This window comes from Electrophorus electricus, chromosome 19, assembly GCF_041902795.1.
Source record: "Electrophorus electricus isolate QZ-2024a chromosome 19, ASM4190279v1, whole genome shotgun sequence".
In the NCBI taxonomy this organism is placed as follows: domain Eukaryota; kingdom Metazoa; phylum Chordata; class Actinopteri; order Gymnotiformes; family Gymnotidae; genus Electrophorus; species Electrophorus electricus.
The window spans coordinates 19235808-19254139 of record NC_137515.1 but is presented as its reverse complement, the minus strand read 5'-3'; the positions used below and the strand labels follow the sequence as shown (position 1 = coordinate 19254139).

Here is an 18332-nt window from a genome sequence, read left to right as displayed (position 1 = left end):
TATTTATGCTATTTGCAACGTAGCTAACCAAGTACAAGCTGTACCCTGGGCTTTAACCGTTGTAACTGAACAGGTATTTTTCAAGGTGTCCTTTCCCAGTATTTGTTCCAGTGACTTGACTACTCTGAACCAATACTTTTTTAGATAGTTCTAATTTTCTAGAAATGTAATTTTGAATTCATTCAAGATGTTAAATATAATTTTAAAGCGGATTCTCAATTAGTTCTCCCAGTTTAAGATCAATATAATGGCTTTGGCGATTTCTACTCTTCTGATAGCCGACACTTGCGTGCGCAGATCTCATTTTCAGGCGCTTGCAGTGGGCTGATTCATAAGACTGCTCGTTTCACGGTCGTTTGTGGAGCCCTTGAGCTGTACATGCGGCGCCATGGCCCGGTTCGTTCAGCACAGCAACGCTCTGGGAGCAGCTGGAGTGAGCTTCTCGGCTCGGCCTGTCAGCTCGCCAAATCTGCACACAGCAAAATAACGAACGCGCGCTCTACCCTTGAATCGCATGCACCGCTCTGCTCGTGCTGGAGTCGCTCTTCACGTTTGCGTAGATTCGGATTTGACTTTAACTTCTGTATGAATTGCTTGTGTGCTGCACTCTTTGACCCGCATTTGTTCACCTGCTCGGCAACCCGTTCGTCATTGGCTCGCGGACGTTTTCGCACAGAGTGACGCTCGCGCATCCACCCACCGCGCGCGCGGGTATAAACCACTGCACCGGCCACCGCGCGCGCACACACACGAGCTCAGCTCCGCGTCTAACAACATTCCGGTCTTTAGCGGGCGCTCAGAGGCCTTGTACTGACGCGTCGCACGTAACGCTCGGTGTCTTTAGGTTTGTAACGACTAAGCGCTTGTTTAACCATGAACGGCCAGATGAACGGCTTCCACAACGCCATCATTGACGAGGACTGCTTTCTGTTCACGTCCGAGTCTGTCGGTGAAGGACACCCCGGTACGTAGCTGCGCGTTACAGGGTCCGTTGTGTCGGTGTTTCTTATTCTCAGTAATGTGGCAGAAATGCGCCGAAACGCGCGCAGTGACGGCTACAGCTAGCGCCATAAGATGGCTAGAAAAACAGCGGCACGGTTTTATACCTTAAAGACGTTTCCCTTTTTCCGGTCTTTCCCGGCGCCCGGGCCGGCCACCGCGCGACGGGCTTGAAGGCCGACAGGGGAGCCTGCGCGAGCCACGACGGACGGGGCGCGTTCGTGGGCTCGTGTGGCGTACGTGTTCAGACACGTGCCACGAATGCGCAAAATAAACTAAAAATAGGCGGTTTGACATCTTTTGACTTTTCGAGATATTTCACATATTTAACTGACTAACCGAAAGCGGCGCGTTAGCAAACTAGCTAAGACGATTTCGGTAGGCGCGCAGCATGGCGGGCTGGCGCGTGCGATGCGGGACGGATGGTTTCGCTGCACGTTGGTCCAGCGCTGTGGATAACGCTGATCGCCACAGCTTTTACCTAACGAATTAAAGCGCAATTCCAGACGAATGTTTCGCCTTTAAAGCCGTATCTGTTCGGCCAGGGTCTAATATAAATGACTTGCCTTCCTAATTCGTGACGTCAACCAAACGTGTCATATAACGAGAATAGTCTCTAGATTAATTTAACGGTTCCGTATGGGGAGAGATTAACGATCAGGTTCAATCGGAGTTCGTATTATTACGATTTTTACTTCGCACATTGTCCGCCCCACGTGCTGTAAGCCACGCCCTCGCGCCGGGCTCTTGCATCAGCCGCGGAAACCCCTCGCGAGGCCGAACTACAGCGCGCAGTGCGGGCCGAAGTGCAGTGCGCGTGGGGGAGGGTTGCTGCAGCCGATCAGCTCGGTTTGCTTCTACCCTATATATAGATGTGGCACTGGCGCAAGAGCTCGGTACAGTGCACCCGGATCCTCCGTAGGATTTAACCCACGGAGCCGTTTAATACCTCCGTCACCATGGCAGCTCGGTTTCCTTCTGTGCTGTTGCACTTGGGGAGGAATGTGTTTGGCCCAGGAATGCTGCCGTGTGTATTTACTTTGCTAGCTGCCCCGGCCTGTTCTGCGTGCCTTGGCAATGATCTAATGTGAGACGCTACATCCCTGCCTCTTAATGCATCTTCTACTGAGAAGAGGTTGTCACCTCTTGAGTTCTTCCTGGAGGTTCAGTTCTGTCATGGCAGTGGAGGAGGGGCTGCTTATCTCGTGTGATAAAAAAAAAAAATGTTTATAATTCTAGTTTGCTCTGGAAGTGTTTGTGTTTATTTCCAGTTCTGTCCATTGATGTGTGTGTATTTGACTTGGTGTGTTATAACCCTTATCCTGCACACACTGTTGCTGTTATGCAGATAAGATATGTGACCAGATCAGTGATGCCGTGTTGGACGCCCACCTGAAACAGGACCCAGACGCTAAGGTTGCATGTGGTGAGTTTGTCAAGTGCGTGCATGGGGTTTTCTTGGACCGGGTGTCGAGTGGGGTGTGCGTACTTAATTTTATATGTATAATGTGTGTGTGTGTGTGTGTGTGTGTGTGTGTGTGTGTGTGTGTGTGTGAGATAAGTGGAATGTTCGGTAGGGAGGGGCTGTTAGCGCACTGTATGTTAAGTAATCACTCGGTGCTGGATCAGGTTTCTTAGGCCAAGCACTTTTGCACTGCTAGTTAAAAATGGCTACAAGCCAGAAGGCCTGCAGTGTACTTTGTGCTGCTACCATCTCTGTCTAATCTTATTGTTTCAACCTTCAACCCCCTAACAGAGACCGTCGCCAAGACTGGAATGATCTTGTTGGCTGGTGAGGTGACGTCTCGTGCTTGTGTGGATTACCAGAAGGTTGTCAGGGACACCATCAGACACATCGGCTATGACGACTCCTCCAAAGGTACGGGGCTCGTCGGGTGGGAGCAGGGGGGACAGAACTGTAGTTCGGCAGCACAGGTAAACTGCCTGGCTGGCTTTAATGTTTGGTCTTCACCACTTGTGGTTTGGGTCATCCTAACCTTGTTTGTGGTTTGTTCGTTTATTTCTGGCTGGCTCACGGGTGCATCTTGTTGCTCAGGGTTCGACTACAAGACCTGTAATGTGTTGGTGGCGCTGGAGCAGCAGTCCCCTGACATTGCCCAGGGTGTTCATCTGGACCGCAACGAGGAAGACATCGGTGCTGGCGACCAGGTGCGAGGCTCGATTTGTGCCCAGTGAAGATGCGACTCTCAGCGTGTTACTGTGTGTCTGAAAAACACTCTTGTGGTGTTGTCAGGGTCTGATGTTTGGGTATGCCACCGATGAGACTGAGGAGTGCATGCCCCTCACTATAGTCCTGGCCCACAAACTGAATGCCAAAATGGCCGAACTCCGCCGTAACGGAATGCTACCCTGGCTAAGGCCCGACTCCAAGACCCAGGTGAGTCACCCTGGTTGGGTTTCTTTTAACTGAACACCACCCTGCCTCTGAGCCAAAGCGTAGCAATCTTATCACTCGTTGTCTTAAAACATCTGCGAAGCTGCTTATCGACCAGATCCCTATTGAGCAAGCGAGTGGCGACGCCGGTAGAGGAAACTCCCTGGGCCGGTTCGAGTGCTCAAGACGACGATGTACGTGTGCACACACTGGACATGCGCATACCACTGTGGCGAGAGCATGGAACCAGCGTTTGTTAGCTGGGATGCTGGCCACTTTGGCCCGCAGAGAGCTGGCTTACTGCCACCGTCAGAGCTAGCAACCTGCGTGGGTCCTGGAGGGGAGAAAAGGCAATTAAAATATATGCAGTATTGAGAGTAATCAGCCACGTAGTAAACTTTCATTACAATTCTTATGCTTACATTTTGAATACAATCAAGTCTAAACAATTTCTGAAAGATAAGAGGTGACGATTTGTTTTTGGTTTGTTGTTTTGGATACCAACAAAAAGAAAACCTTTTTATTAAAACTTCCACAATTCATGGAGGTGTTGTATATTAGCATTTGCATATCAAATGATACAATGGAGTAGCCAAGAATCTCCTGAAATAACAGCATATGGTGTGAGAAGCTGCCCTGTATGACTTTGGTGTGCAACCAAAATTGTCCCTGACAAATGGGGGTGGGGGAGAATCCCTTAAATAAACCCGGGGGGGATCCCTTAAATAAGCCCAGGGTTTGGAAGACTGGACACCCAGACTAACTGGTTATGCAGTGCTGGAGCTGGCTGGCCTGGGCCCTAATCAGTTAGAGATTATGGGAGCAGTAAATGATGGGCTTGTTTTTACTGTAACACATGAAACAGGCCGGCATCTCCTCGCAGGACGGTGTTGTCGCGTGTTCCACGCTTAAGCGTTTAGTGCCTGAGACGTGATGAGCCATGACCTTGTGCTTTCTCTTCTGTAACTTCTGACACCCTTGCTTACTTTGTTTTGCTCCCTTCACCCTGTAAGCATAAGGTGTGTTGGCCTTGATTTAAAGGAGGTTATTTAAAAAAAACAAAACAATAAAAAAAAGCAACCTTGAACACAGTAGTAGCTCAGTGGCCAGGTTGCCAAACCCTTAACCCCCAGTTGCTCAAGTTGTATGCTGTAATAAGGTCACTGTATAAAAGCGTTGGCTAAATGCCATAAAAATCGCATGTTCTACTAGAAGACTTTTACATTTGACATCAGGTCCATCTCGTCATTCCTCCGTTTGTTTTCGTTCCCGTTTTACTCCTTAATTCATGCGGCTTCCTGTCGACGTAGGTGACGGTGCAGTACCGGCAGGACCGCGGGGCCATGCTGCCTGTGCGCGTGCACACGGTGGTGGTGTCCGTGCAGCACGACGAGGTGGTGTGCCTGGACGAGATGCGGGACGCGCTGAGGGAGAAGGTGGTGAAGTCAGTGGTGCCCGGCGTCTACCTGGACGACGACACCATCTACCACCTGCAGCCGAGCGGGCGCTTCGTCATCGGAGGCCCGCAGGTGAGTGGGTAGGGGTCCCCGCCTGCACGCCTGTCGCCGATGCGCTCTTTTTCACGTTAAACGGCATCAAATAAACCTTTGTGGCAGGGGGACGCCGGCCTGACTGGGCGCAAGATCATCGTGGACACGTACGGAGGCTGGGGGGCCCATGGCGGGGGGGCCTTCTCTGGGAAGGACTACACCAAGGTGGACCGCTCGGCCGCGTACGCCGCCCGCTGGGTAGCCAAGTCCCTGGTGAAGGCAGGCCTGTGCAAACGTGTGCTGGTGCAGGTGAGCTCGCGGACTGCGGCCCTGTCGATTTGAGTCGTGTGCCGTTTCGTTCTAGCTGAGTGCCCGGTTGATCTGTGTTCAGGTGTCCTACGCCATCGGGGTGGCTCATCCGCTCTCCATCTCCATCTTCCACTACGGGACGTCTCAGAAGAGCGAGAAGGAACTGCTCGAAATTGTGAAGAAGAACTTTGACCTCCGGCCCGGGGTCATCGTCAGGTAAAGAGCACTCCTGTGGGGTGGCTGCCAGACTGGCGTGACCTGTCATGAGGAAGCAGGGGTGTCTCCCGCGCGCACACACTGAAGGTGGACACTTCGTATGGGTCCGTTTTTAAAATGCTGACTCGCAGCTCTAGTTCTGGAGGAGCATCTGATGATGCACTGTGTGTGTGGTTCTCTGCTTACACCCACACCTGGTTCAGATTATGATGATGAAGAGTTCAGTCGCGTGCACTAATGTAACATGCTAATCTGTCGTGTAAAGTCACACAGTGGCTCCCCCAGAACAGGTGCAGCTTGTTTTTGAAATTATACGTTAGTTACTTGTTATGAAGAAAATAAATTTTTATATATATATATAATTACACACATATATACATACGTATGTATGTGTGTGTGTGTGTGTGTGTGTATATATATATAATATATATATATAAAATGTATGTGTATGAATGAAATAAGGTGCAGCTCCTCCGCGCTCTGCTGCCACTGTCATGTTCTCTTCATGTCGACCTCTCACTCGCTCTCCCTGTGCAATTCCAGAGAGCTGGACCTGAAGAAGCCAATCTACCAGCGCACCGCCGCCTACGGCCACTTTGGCCGCGAGTCCTTCCCTTGGGAGCTCCCCAAAAAGCTTAAATACTGAAACTGTAACGCCCCCCACTCTGGGTCAGCTGGTGTACACTACAGAGAAACCTAGCTGCCCTTGGGTGGGGGGTGAAAATACCAAACCCCTCATGCTCCAGGCACCATGACCTCTGCTACTCCCTCCCCTCTTCACACCCTGATCCCAAACATACACACACCTCTCTCTCGCTTGCTCGCTCTCTCGCGCCAAAACGCACACCTCTTATCAAGACCTTTTTACCTTGTTCCTTTTTAATCAGTTTCTCTCTCTCTCTCTCTCTCTCTCTCTCTCTCTCTCTCTCTCTCTCTCTCTCTCTCTCTCTCTCTCTCTCTCTCTCTCTCTCTCTCTGTGTCTGTGTCTGTGTCTGTGTGTGTGTCTGTGTGTGTTCTCTTCCCCACCTCAAACCCTTTTCTGTTTTCGCTCCTCTTCCTCCCACTAAAAGATTTAGTAATGGCACAAATTGAAGTCATCGAGTTTTGAGATTGCTATGCATTGAAAGAAGCACTAGCCCCTCAATTTTCTTTCGCAATCCCCCCCCCTAATTTCCTGAAGGTACCAATGTTTGCCATTTTAGAGAGCATTTCCATTATTGGTGGGATCAAAACCCTTCATCGCCTTCGGTTGGAAATGGCGCAAAATGTTGTTATAAATGATGGACTCACAATCACTTTGGATTGGGGAATATATATTTTATTAGGCAAAGGTTTTTATTTTCACATGCCTGTCCTTGGTTAGTGTGTCAGAGCTCTTGCAGGCCACACGTTCTGGCGTGTTACAGAGAAGTCAGACGCTGCTACAATCCATGTGGCTCTGAGGGGCCCTGACGCTGATCCAGCTACTCCGCCTGTAATGCCCCTCCTCCCTCGCTTAATTCTCAGTGGTGAATTCTGGATCGAACCTTGGTGGTAGCGCTGCTGGGTGACGTTTTAGACCACGGTGAAGGCCCCGCACTCTCCCCCTGTGTGTGGATGACGGTGGGCGTAGCTACAGAGAAGCCCACCTCCCTCACCACCACAGAGGGGCAGCCTTCACCTCTTGAACTGCTCCATACTTGAAAACAGCAAAAATTTCAAAACTTGTACTGCTTGGAGTCCCTCTCTGAGATCTGGTGTCCATACAGAAAAGCCAGGAGTCCTCGGAAGGGCTACTCATTAAAGGATCCTTTTGTACTGAGGTTTAGGTTGTTTTTTTTTTGTTTGTTTTTTTGTTTTTTTTTTAAAGCAAATACTTTAATTTTGTTTGCCTATACACCAGTACTGGTGTTTTGTCCCATGCGCTGCCTTCTGGCATCCCCAGTGTGTCCTACAGAAAAGCTCTGGGGTCCTGCCACTAGGTGGTGCTGGAAGCTGTGACCATTGTTACCTGTTTTATAATTATTATTAATATTTTTTTACCACGGTGATGGCCGACTTGGTGAGGCGAACCTTACTCAATCGTGCACTTTTTTGTTTGTTTTGGACGACTTGTACTGGCATGTGGCAGAAGCGAGTTTGTGCCGGCGTTGTACAGAGAAACCGGCCTCGTTTACATGCTCTGCTTGGTGTCGGCTACAGCTCGTCCTTCTTTTATTTATTTTTTGTAGCTCTTTTTCGGTTTTCTTTCATGCAAACCTTTTTGTTTTCTGTAAATGCCAGACAGTGGTGCTCCAGACTGGTAACTGAGAGAGCAAAAGTGCCTTTTTAGATTTGTTTCTCTTTCCCTGCCCTGCTGCCTCTGACCCGTGCACTCTTTCCTCGGTGTCTACCGGGCTTCCTGCTGTACTGTACTCACCTCTCGCACCCCTCCTCACACCCCTCCTCTGCTCTTCCACGTTGGTCCTGTCCATGTGAGCGACTTGAATAAAAACTTCTGCCCTCTTGCCCCAATTTGGTGTCGTATGCTTTGATGCAGCCATGCCCTAGAGGCGTGGGATCAGTATGGTGTGGGGGGGGGGGGGATCAGTATTGTGGGTGTGTGTTTGCAGCTTTTAAATTGGCAGCTATGCATCTGCAACTCGGTACCTGGGCTGTGTGATGGTCCGTTAGTTCTGTTTAGTGCTTATGCTACAGTTGGTTGTGTGGTGCAGCGAATACGAGTCCGACAGGTGAGGACTGCGTCTCGTGTGCGCACGCGTGTATAAAAACCCTGTAGATCTCGTGCAAGAACATCTCAGTTCCTGGCACCTCGTTATTTTTAAGTGGGTGCGTTGCATTGGTTTGGTTCGCAACTTTCAAAAGTGACACATTTTATAAGCAACAACCAATTGTTCATATGATGAATGTGCAATTTAAGACCAAAGGCGGAGTCTGGCATTTATTTATATCCATCTTGTCTAGACGAGGTGAAAGCTAAAATTATGATATCGGTCTGAATAGTAGAGTTGATGGATTGACCTTCTGTCCTTTTTTATTTGTTTTCTTTAAGCTTGTCCCTAGAAATGTTTGGTATTCAGGGTGGTTGCAGTAATCCCTAAAGGTTAACAGGTGGAAAACGACCCTCAGAAACCATGTGCAACTAGATGTGAATGTACTTACAGTAGCATGTGCTGTATTGTGTTGGGGTGGGTGTGACTGCTATCTGCCCTGCCTTTACCGATTGTCTGGTAGCAAGTTTGTGTAATGGACTGGCTCGTACTGCTCCAAGCACTGGAAAGGGTATTTTGATGAGTATTAAGTGTGCTTTACTGTCCCTTCTTGTACACCTTTACCGCACCCACTTTCTACTGTGTAATGTGTATATTGGACCTTCGAGGTAAAATTTGCATCTTACCAGAGAGACATGTCTGAACTTTGCGGTTGAAGGATCTGAAATGGTAATATAACTACATCTGACACCTTAATACAGTGCAGTTACTTCCTGGACTTCAGATTTACTCATCAGAGAACTATAGGAGCTACTTCAATTCCCCACACACCAAAAAAATACAAACACAAGGGAAGGCTTTTGGATTTAATAACACACTTGACAATCATGTACCACTTTATATCAATATAAGTGATTGAGTATTAGCATATTGGAAGAACAAGGTGACGTGAAGCTTTTTTAATTTATTTATTTTTTATCTTAAACACTGGAAGAGAAGGAGACCAACACTCATCTAGTGGGGTCCAGTGGGTAATAGAACTCAAACGCCACTTTATCTAAAACTTGCATAAATCCTGTGTGGCCATTTCTAAATAATCTGTCTTGCTTACTATATATGGTGATTGTATAAGTACCAAAAAATCCTGTGTAAATCAGATGTCGGTCAGCTCACTGGCTGGAAAAAAAGTCAAAACATGTTTCTTTACATACTCAGTCATTTTCTTATTTACCCAGCACTAGCAGAGACCGCAGTTATGTGTAATACAGATCACAGCTCATGGTAAACACGCAGTACAGATTAGTAAAACAAGACCGTCGTGTCTCTAGGGGAAGAGGCAAAGGTCAAAGTTCTTTCAGAAAACCATCAGCCTTTAAGAAGCTGATGTGTGTTTTACGAGGAGATAACAGGGCCAGTGAGAGGTTCACGTCTGCCGCACAGAAGGTAAACTTGTTCTCCTTTGAATTTATCAGAAACCGAGTGGAACACAGACTATAGTGGGACCATGAAGTATGTGTCATTTGAATGTGCATGACTTACAATTATTAGTAAGAAACATGAATGGTACAGCATTGTATGAACCAACAGCCACATCACTGAGGTTCCTGTAACTGCAGTAACCCCTGTACAAGTGTTTATAGAGGAAGAAATGGATCTGTACTTGTTCAGGACTGTAACAGACTGATGCATGTCTAAATGTTTGAGATCGTAATGACAACTGATGGATGATATCAGAACTGTCATGTTTTGCAAGGCAGATGAGAATCTTGAGCTCACATCTAGTTCCACACGGTCCTCTGGCAGAAAAAAACCACCTATGATGGAAACATTTAAAAATATAAAAGTACAGGACATCCATGAAACACAGCTACACTACAGCAGAGGCCACTTCAATGAGGACTAATACTTAGTATGATGCACATACTGGGGAACCTTTTTTGATTTAATATTGCACTTGACAGTCATATCTTGAATTATGTACATTTTTACAATCAATATAAATAAATGATGAGTGATGATTATTGGCATACTGGAGGGTTTAAAACAGACCTGTTCCTCGTGGCACTTCAGGCCTCCTCCCACAAGATCATTTTGGAGTAATTTAAGCACATTTTAATTATTTATACTCAAACCCAACCAACCGGGTGAAGAGCCTCTACAGTGTGAGAGAGGTGGAAATGTAACAGGGTGTACTGCACACGCTCACCCTGCATCTCTCTGCTGTCTGCAGGTCTCTGCAGCTGTAGCTGGGGCCCATAGAACAGGGGTCACCACCAACAAAAGTCTCCTCCTTCCTAGCACACAGTTTAGCCCTCTGAGCACCATGGGGACAAAAAAAACCACAAAAAACTACTTCACATATAGCTATTGAGTTTCAAGCTGTGTGTGAACATTACATCCCTGTACCCAAGAAAGCACTTCCATATTAATTTAATTTAGCCTTTGATGCCCTCTGGTGGCTGGTAAAGTCCATGCAGACACACATTGCCATTATCACAGTGTTGGTTTTCTTAGTAATCTTTGAAGTAAAAGCAAACAAACTGCAAGCACATTACCTCACACATGGCTAGAGCTGCTTCCTCTTTACCCAGAATTCCTTGAAGCTGGTTTCCATAGCGCTGAGTAAAGGGCTCACACTGCAGAAGAAACCGAGAGGAAAGAGATGAGCAAAGTTCATTTGAAAGCAGAGTTCAAAAATGAAGGACTGACCTGCTGCAGGACACCGGGATATGACTGGCAGACTGTGCGTAGGAAGGAAGCAGCTTGGAGCTCAGAGGCATTGAAGCCGAGACGCAGACGAGATAGAACGGCCAGAGTAAGACATGAGTCACAGTCGGAGACAACGGATTTCACTGGAGAGACTGATGAGAGATGAAGGGGAGGGATGCCCGTGTCAGTAACGGTGTCATTTGAAAATTATTGTAAATCTCCAAAATAACAAACACGGGGTGAAGAATCACATGCAACCATGCTGAGTACGTCAAGTAGGGAGAACTGGACCTAAAGGCGTTGCCTGCTGAGAAGAGCGTTGCTTTAACGCATGTAACGCAACATGCGTTAAACCCCTGACCTTTGGCTGGTTTTTCCAGGCCTTGGCACAAATGGACGAGAGTGCAGATGGAGTTGGGGGATGCAGAGTTCAGCAACATGTCAATCAGCAGCTGCACGTATTTCTGAATCATCCGTGTGCACTGGCCCCGCATGAGGGTAGGAAGCAAACCACACACCGGTCCCAGCAGGCCGGCGACCACAGCCTGCCAACGACAAAGCACACCGTGGACCGTGGATGCATTTGGACACTGCGCATCAAGTCAGCAACGTTTTTAAACATGATATTTGTATGTTTATCATCTTACCTCTGTCTGTGCTTTGGGTAAGAGACATTCCAGCACCTTCAGAACATATGTGCAGAGTGTACAAGGGACTGTGGCATAGATCTAAACAGGAAATCATCCATACCCACAGTGAGTATGTACAGGGGAAGCTGACAGGAAATTCAGCTCTCGCTCTTTCCCTCGCTCCTTACGCTGAATGTGGGCATCCTGATGGTTTTGTGCATATGGTCCATGAAGTCCTGGATCTGACCTCTGAACTGGTGGTCACATAATCCCAAGTAAGCGCAAACTTCATCAGGCTTCTGCAGACAGACAGACAAATATAATTGGTATCGGTAACTTATGTTGCAGTCTTACCTAAAATAGGTCTAATTAAAAGTAAATAAAATAAAATTTTTAAATAATTGAAAACTTAATAAAAAAAAACAACATCTAGGGTATCCTTGAGTCAATTAAATGTCATATATTTTAGAATTATTCTTTCAGCTGTCAAAAGTTAAGCAGCAGTTGTAAGTGAGGGTACATGCGAGCTCAGTTAAACATGCAGGATTAATAATCAGCATCCATGCTAAGACAGGGGAGCTGTGGGAGACATGAGGTGCCCTGCTGCTGGAGGCCTCCAGGCTGTTGTCTCAGCACCACGGAGTGCTTCACGCACCATCATGTTACTGAGGAAGCTGAGCGTCAGGGGGAGGTTCTGCTCGATCTGCTCACGGCACAGCTGGGATATCTCCCCAGGGAGCGAGTCACACAGGCTCTCCAGAGAGTGCTTCAGCTTGGCCTGGGAAGCAAGCAGAAGGCCAAGGAGGTCAGGAGGTTCATAGCACTGGGTGAGAGAAAATGGTGAGAGAGCGCAGTCAGCCCACTAAGAAGTACGGCACAAGGAACTGGAACATTTACTCCTTTGTTCTTTCGTAGCTGAGAGAGATGATGTGGTTATTTACATAGTGCATTCTAAAAACATTCTTGATGTGGTGTGTGTGAGAGAGAGTAAAATCAAGTCAAACACAACTCAGTTCAGAGTCTAGACTCCTCCAGTGCCATCTCAGCATCCTCCCTTTGCCTTCCATCCCTCAATCAAATCTCTTTTCCTTCAACTTTTTGTAAAATATTGATGAAGGTAAAAAAAAAAAAAAAAAAAAAAAAAAAATTAAAAAAAAAAAATTAGTATCACACCCATTTCCCCTGAAAACATTCGTCAGCTTCAGGAATTTATGCAGTGCATTGTAACAATCAAATCAAACTTTCTAATTTTACCTTACAAATTATTTTACCTGCTTCTGTTGAAAGACGACAAAACATTACATAAAGACATCTTAAATTTGTACTTATCCACACATGTGATTTGTTTCTACCTGGAACTGCTGATCAGACATCAGATGCTTCAGCAACTCTATAATTTGTTTGCAGTCCTGACAGGAATCATCATCCTACAGATATGTGGACAGAAGGACATGGTTAAAGGAATTTTTTTTGCGTGAATTTAACTCGTCCCCAAGTATAAACTCGCCTCACAGCCGTTAGTGTCAGTATGGAGATTTATTATTTAAATATATTCGAATTACTCTCTCCCCCAGTAGAACAACATTTATTAGTGTCAGTATGGACATGCAAATTAATACACTAATCAAAAGTGGCTGTCTCCTTCCTTTATTTTTTTCTGAAACACTGCAAACGTTCTGTCATATCACAGACTTTTCTTTGTATTGGAACACTACTGTGGAGGTGAAGGAGAAGTGAGATTAGACTGCTGCTGGTGTAGCCTTGGGTTGGGGTATTCCGAGCTCAGCATAGAGCAGCATGAAGGGTGGAGGGAGCCCAAAGCTCAGACCTCTTCATTTGTGCCACTCATGTCAACTCTGATGGTGGCGTCTGATATCGATGCTGCGACGTGCCCGTGACCCTTGCGTGCACGCTTCACATTACATTAAACAGAACTGAAAAGCACATACTGCTTAGGGCAAAATTAAAGTGTTCAGATTAAAAGTGAGCATAATGCATTTAATTTGGACCATTTTTTATTTAAAAAGTTGAACTTGCATGAAAAACACTAAACAGTGCATTTGTTCTCTCTCTTTTTTTTTTTTTTTTTTTTACACCCAATAGTTACATGTAAATTGCCATAAGAAAACAAACAAAAAAAACCTTTTGGCTTCTCTCTCTGATCACTCCAACTTAAAATGTAAACAGATTATGAACTTACCAAAGTAATGCCAAATAAACATATCTGAGAAAGTTCTCAACTAGCATCCTCTTAATGTGCAATAGGCAAAGTCTCCAGTGATATAAGCAATCATGAACATAAACATTCAAAAGTCCTGAAATGCAGTAAACAGTGTACTAGACAACGTTTTGGCCCTATGTTTTACCATTTTGTATGATATAGCCTTTACATTATACCAGAAATGTCTAAATTACTGAACTTCTGTTTCATTTCCATGAAATCAGTAGCTCACCAGAACTTCACCAGCAGATGTGTCAACTGCTTGCACAGTTTCTCCATCGACAGATCTCGCTTTGGCTGTGAAATGAGGAAAATCAAATCTTAAGCACTTCCGTGATGTGCCACACACCTCTCCAGTACCTGTGCAGATACTTAGTGTCCTTGTTAAAGGCAACAGCAATGGCACTTTACAGTATTTTTAATTTAAACAGTCAAAGGCCTGGGCTCGTATTACGCTCAGACTGTACCCTGATTCAGTTACGCTCTGAGAAAGTACAGAAGGAGCCATCCAGTACATCACAAAATAACAGCTCCCCCCCCCCCCCCCCCAGTAAAACATTTTGTGTTGAGCTTATATTGAAATTTGAACAAATTATGATACAGAAATATGAACGCATCACATCTGATGCAGATAAAATATTTTGCCTGGTGGCAAGAGAGTACTAAGTGAACAGACCAAAAAACAATTATTTTAGGGCTTCATATTTACCAGTTCCCAAGAGTGGCAGGGCTATCAGGATTGTGAGCATCAGCGTGTCCATGCCCATGGTCAGTCTCTGGATTGAAAAACTGCTGCAGTGATCTCAACTCTGGCCCACTTTATAGTGTCTGAGAGTGTGTACAGTGAGGAAGCCGCAGCAACAAAGAGCCTCCCGGCAGGCTGCTCCAGCAGCTGTGATGAAACCACAAGTCCAGAGTGTGATAAGCAGAGCACCTGTGCCATTCTCCCAGGGAATCGGAGCTCTGACAAAAAGCCACTTTTGAAACTTTTTATTTGACAAACAGTGGCTCAAGATCTCGTGTATTCAGTACTGAGGTGGCCTGTTTCATGGTTCTTTGAAAACAAGCTGAACTTATTTCACCCCTGTGTGTTTTTTTAACCCTGGGTTTGGATCCACATGAACTGTGAAGGCCTGGAGAAGAATGAACGTAAGGCAAGACCTGAATAGCTACATCAGAGGGAGAAGGTGATAGTTCTTAAAGATTACTCTACCCAGAAAGGCTAACACTGATATGACTGATATCAGCATTTGGTAAAGGCTGAAATTACCCCAACGACAAATTCTTTTAATAGTCTGGCTAAATAAGCTTGTTTAAATTGTGCTGTGTGCTTATAGCTTCTCCATCTGCCCCATATCTGATCAGGAAGACAATAGAAACCAGAACCGATCGAATTCTAGTATGCCCAAGAGCTGGTGTGCCCCCTTCCTAAAGATCCACTGTGTGTAGAAATCAGTTCCCACCTGCAGCGAAACACCAAAGCTTGTACATTTTTATACATGTTTTTTAACTGCTCTATAGGAGAGATGAGCTTTAGGATAGGGGTACTTTGCAGGAGATGCATCTGCCTCTTACTACCTCCTATGACTTTAAGTTTTTGTCATGCCACTCTGTGAAGCACAAACGGTCCACAACCATGCAGAGTGAAACGTTGCAAGATCTGCACCTGAACATTGTTTTCATTTTACAGTGCACACATTTCCTCCTTCCTTGTGAGGCTTTCAGGTGAGGCTCAGTAGATAACTTGCACACAGGAACAGGTAAGCACCCGTTTTGCATCTGCTCTGGGCCTTTTGTCTGTATGGGCACCTGTAGTGATTCCTGTGGCTGTCCACCACCAGCCAGCTCCATGCACAACACCTCCCTGAAGCGCTTCTGGGTGAGGGGTTTCTGGTGCCTTGCTAGCACCATCTCCTTATGGATGATGAAGCTGTTCACCACCGCAATGTCAATAAAGTGGAGGAACAGCTTCACATACCAGCACCTGGTCTTCTGCATCATGGAGAAGTACTTCATGAGAGTGTCAGACGAGTCAACTCCTCCCATGAACTTGTTGTATTGTCTCACAGGCTCTGGTATGGGGACCTCTCGGAAGGACCAGGTGCCATTTTCACTTTTGACTCGTCGCCGCACAAATTCCCCATCGTAAGCTTTGTGTACAGTGGAGCACATTTTGACATCTTGCGTGTCCCTCCACTTCACAAACAGCATTGTGCCAGCCCTGATCCATCGCATGCCACCACGGTCCACTTTTTTTGGCAAAGCATTAACTGTTGTTTTTGGGAAACCTATCCTGCTCTCACTGATGGTTCCACAGGCTCCGAAGCCCATGCTCTGCAGGTGAAGGAAGAGTTTTGAACTGGTATAAAAGTTGTCCGTATACACTGTGTACCCCGTGCCCAGAGTAGGCACATGGATCAGGTTGACAACAGCATCAAAACTTAGGCCATTTCCTGACGGATTCCTAGCCTTCCCCGCATAGATAGAGAAGTTATATGTGTAGCCGCTGACGCTCTCAGTCAGGACAAACAGCTTGAACCCCCTCCTGGTGGGCTTGTTCTTCATATATTGCTTTATCCCAATCCTTGCCTTAGTGGCCACCATACGTTCGTGTATAGAGATGTTCTGGCGCGGGTGGTAGTAGGCTTGGCAGGAAGTCAGGATCTGGTCCTGCAGCGGTTTGAGGGTGAAGAGGCGATCATACTCAGGCTGACCTCGCCGCTGATAATGTCTGACATCTTCTGCTGGATCACTCATGTGAAGGTTTGCGCTGATGGCAATATACCGCTTCCCAGTCATCACGAAAGCAGGAAATGGGAAACTGTGCAAGCAGTCCCTCCTCCACAGGTCCTGGATACACGAAGGCCTCACCAGTCCAAGATAGACAGTTATGCTGAGATACTTAAACATTTCATTAGCGTCTATATCTGTCCACTGACCCTTCATGCCCGCTGCGGTTCTCTGTGCTGCGTATTTGTTCGTATTTCTGCACAGGGTTCGAATAACCTCTTTATGGAAGAAGAGCTGGAAGATTTCCAAGGGGCTGTATTCTGTCTGGAAACCTAGCTGAACTCCTGGGGTCTTCCTGGGGTGAAACAGGAATGGAGGAGGCCTCTCATCTTCCTCTGAAGCATCGCGCCATCTGTCCTCTCGTTCTGAATGTGATACTGGGGCTATGTATCTCTCTGCTAGAGTTGCTCTCCACTTTCTGTGTGTGGCCCTAAATTTTTGCCTAGGTGAGGTGCCTGAGGGCTTTCCAGGTGATGGGGATGGTGATCTGAGCAATCTTCTCTTTGCAGGAGGTGGGCTTGTGTTTCTGCTGCCTCTCACACCAGCCTGTCCTCCAGCAGAGGTGTGAGGGGTGTTGACGGACTGGGAGAGGGCAGAGGTGTGAGGGGTGTCCTCACATTGGGGCAGAGTAGATGCTGAAGGCCCTGGAACTGGGTCAGAAGAATTGGGAGAGATGCCATGTGAGGGAATGCTGGATGAATCTGCTTCCCTGCAAAAGAGACAATCAATTGAACAAAATAGATAACATGGAAAAAAACAAACAAACAGATAACACTGACACACCATGATGATGCATCAGCAATATATATGGTACATTTTACACTGTGTGGTAGGTAGCTAACAACTTGCTAAACCATATTAGCATAGTAGGCTACACGATTATTGCGACACACCATGACATGCTATATTTTACATCGTCTAAGGCCTATGAGCCCACAGAAGTGTAGGCCAGGCTCAATGTAACATCACATATCTTTCTCTGTAACGACAAGAGAAAACAGATCACTGGAGTTGTTGTTCATCTGTGGCGTTTTGTATTTTGAGTATTTTGACTGTTCTCTCGCATTTAAAAATGGTCTGTTGTGTTTAAAAACTTTAGCGATTTTAATATACATGTGACAGTTGGTAGCTCCATGGCTTGCATTTACACATCACCACCACCACCACCACCACAAATAGACATTAGAATAATATAATATAATAATAATAATAAACAGCAACAGGGGAAAAAAGTTTCCATAGCCAACTCATGTATACAAATGCATACAATACCAAACCAACTGTACAGATATGCACAAGTCTCTTCATACACACACACACACACACACACACAGGCAGCCAATTTGCGTATATTGTACTCTCTACTGGAAACCACAGCCCCCTGCGGGATTTCGCATTTCCAATATTTATAGCTTAAAACAGCATTTTTCATACCTCTCGAAATTCTCCCAGGTTATATGAACCATAAAATAATTTGACAAAGTAGATGTTCAAGTATATATTTAAAATATATACTTAAACCATATTAGATTAATTGCTAATAGGCTAAAATATTATGCTACAGAAAAATACACTTCAAATGTATAGTACACATTTTCTCATGCACAAACGTGAATTTACACGTACATGTCCGGCATGGCATCAGTTCCTTGCACGAATGTGTCCTCTTCCTCCGAGTCCATGCTGCTGTAAGTTTAAACAAAACCACAAACCCTTTTACAACACTCACCAAGCAGCTTTCCAAATGTCCGAGTGCAAGCCCAGTGGGCCAACTAGCAGACTAATATTTCCCAGTCCTGCACATAATGTTCAACAATTGTTAAACCATATTACAGTAATTGTTAATAGATTACCATAAAGATTGTTATTCTGGAGAAAAATACA

The 18332-nt window shown here is 46.0% G+C and overlaps 2 protein-coding genes across 3 annotated transcripts; one reads left to right on the top strand and one right to left on the bottom strand.

Annotated features, from left to right (window-relative positions):
- The first annotated feature begins 738 nt into the window (after nucleotides 1-738).
- On the top strand, nucleotides 739-7902 carry mat2aa (methionine adenosyltransferase 2Aa). Its single transcript, XM_027019067.3, has 9 exons — nucleotides 739-964; nucleotides 2348-2425; nucleotides 2756-2878; nucleotides 3056-3168; nucleotides 3254-3397; nucleotides 4705-4923; nucleotides 5011-5193; nucleotides 5276-5409; nucleotides 5953-7902. The coding sequence occupies exons 1-9, from the start codon at nucleotides 874-876 to the stop codon at nucleotides 6053-6055; spliced, it is 1188 nt and encodes a 395-aa protein (XP_026874868.1). The 5' UTR covers nucleotides 739-873; the 3' UTR covers nucleotides 6056-7902.
- Nucleotides 7903-8951: 1049 nt separating this feature from the next.
- sftpba (surfactant protein Ba) lies at nucleotides 8952-14508 on the bottom strand. Of its 2 annotated transcripts, XM_027019079.3 has the most exons (11): nucleotides 14368-14508; nucleotides 13891-13955; nucleotides 12790-12864; nucleotides 12093-12215; nucleotides 11626-11736; nucleotides 11456-11536; nucleotides 11170-11353; nucleotides 10809-10960; nucleotides 10655-10735; nucleotides 10306-10413; nucleotides 8952-9913 (listed from the first exon to the last, which is right to left on the bottom strand). In XM_027019079.3, exons 1-11 carry the CDS (start codon nucleotides 14423-14425, stop codon nucleotides 9878-9880), a joined length of 1074 nt encoding a protein of 357 aa, XP_026874880.2. In that variant the 5' UTR covers nucleotides 14426-14508; the 3' UTR covers nucleotides 8952-9877. The 2 variants fall into 2 exon arrangements, with proteins under 2 accessions (XP_026874880.2, XP_081557986.1); XM_081701860.1 differs by having other exon boundaries at nucleotides 8952-10413.
- Nucleotides 14509-18332: the final 3824 nt, after the last annotated feature.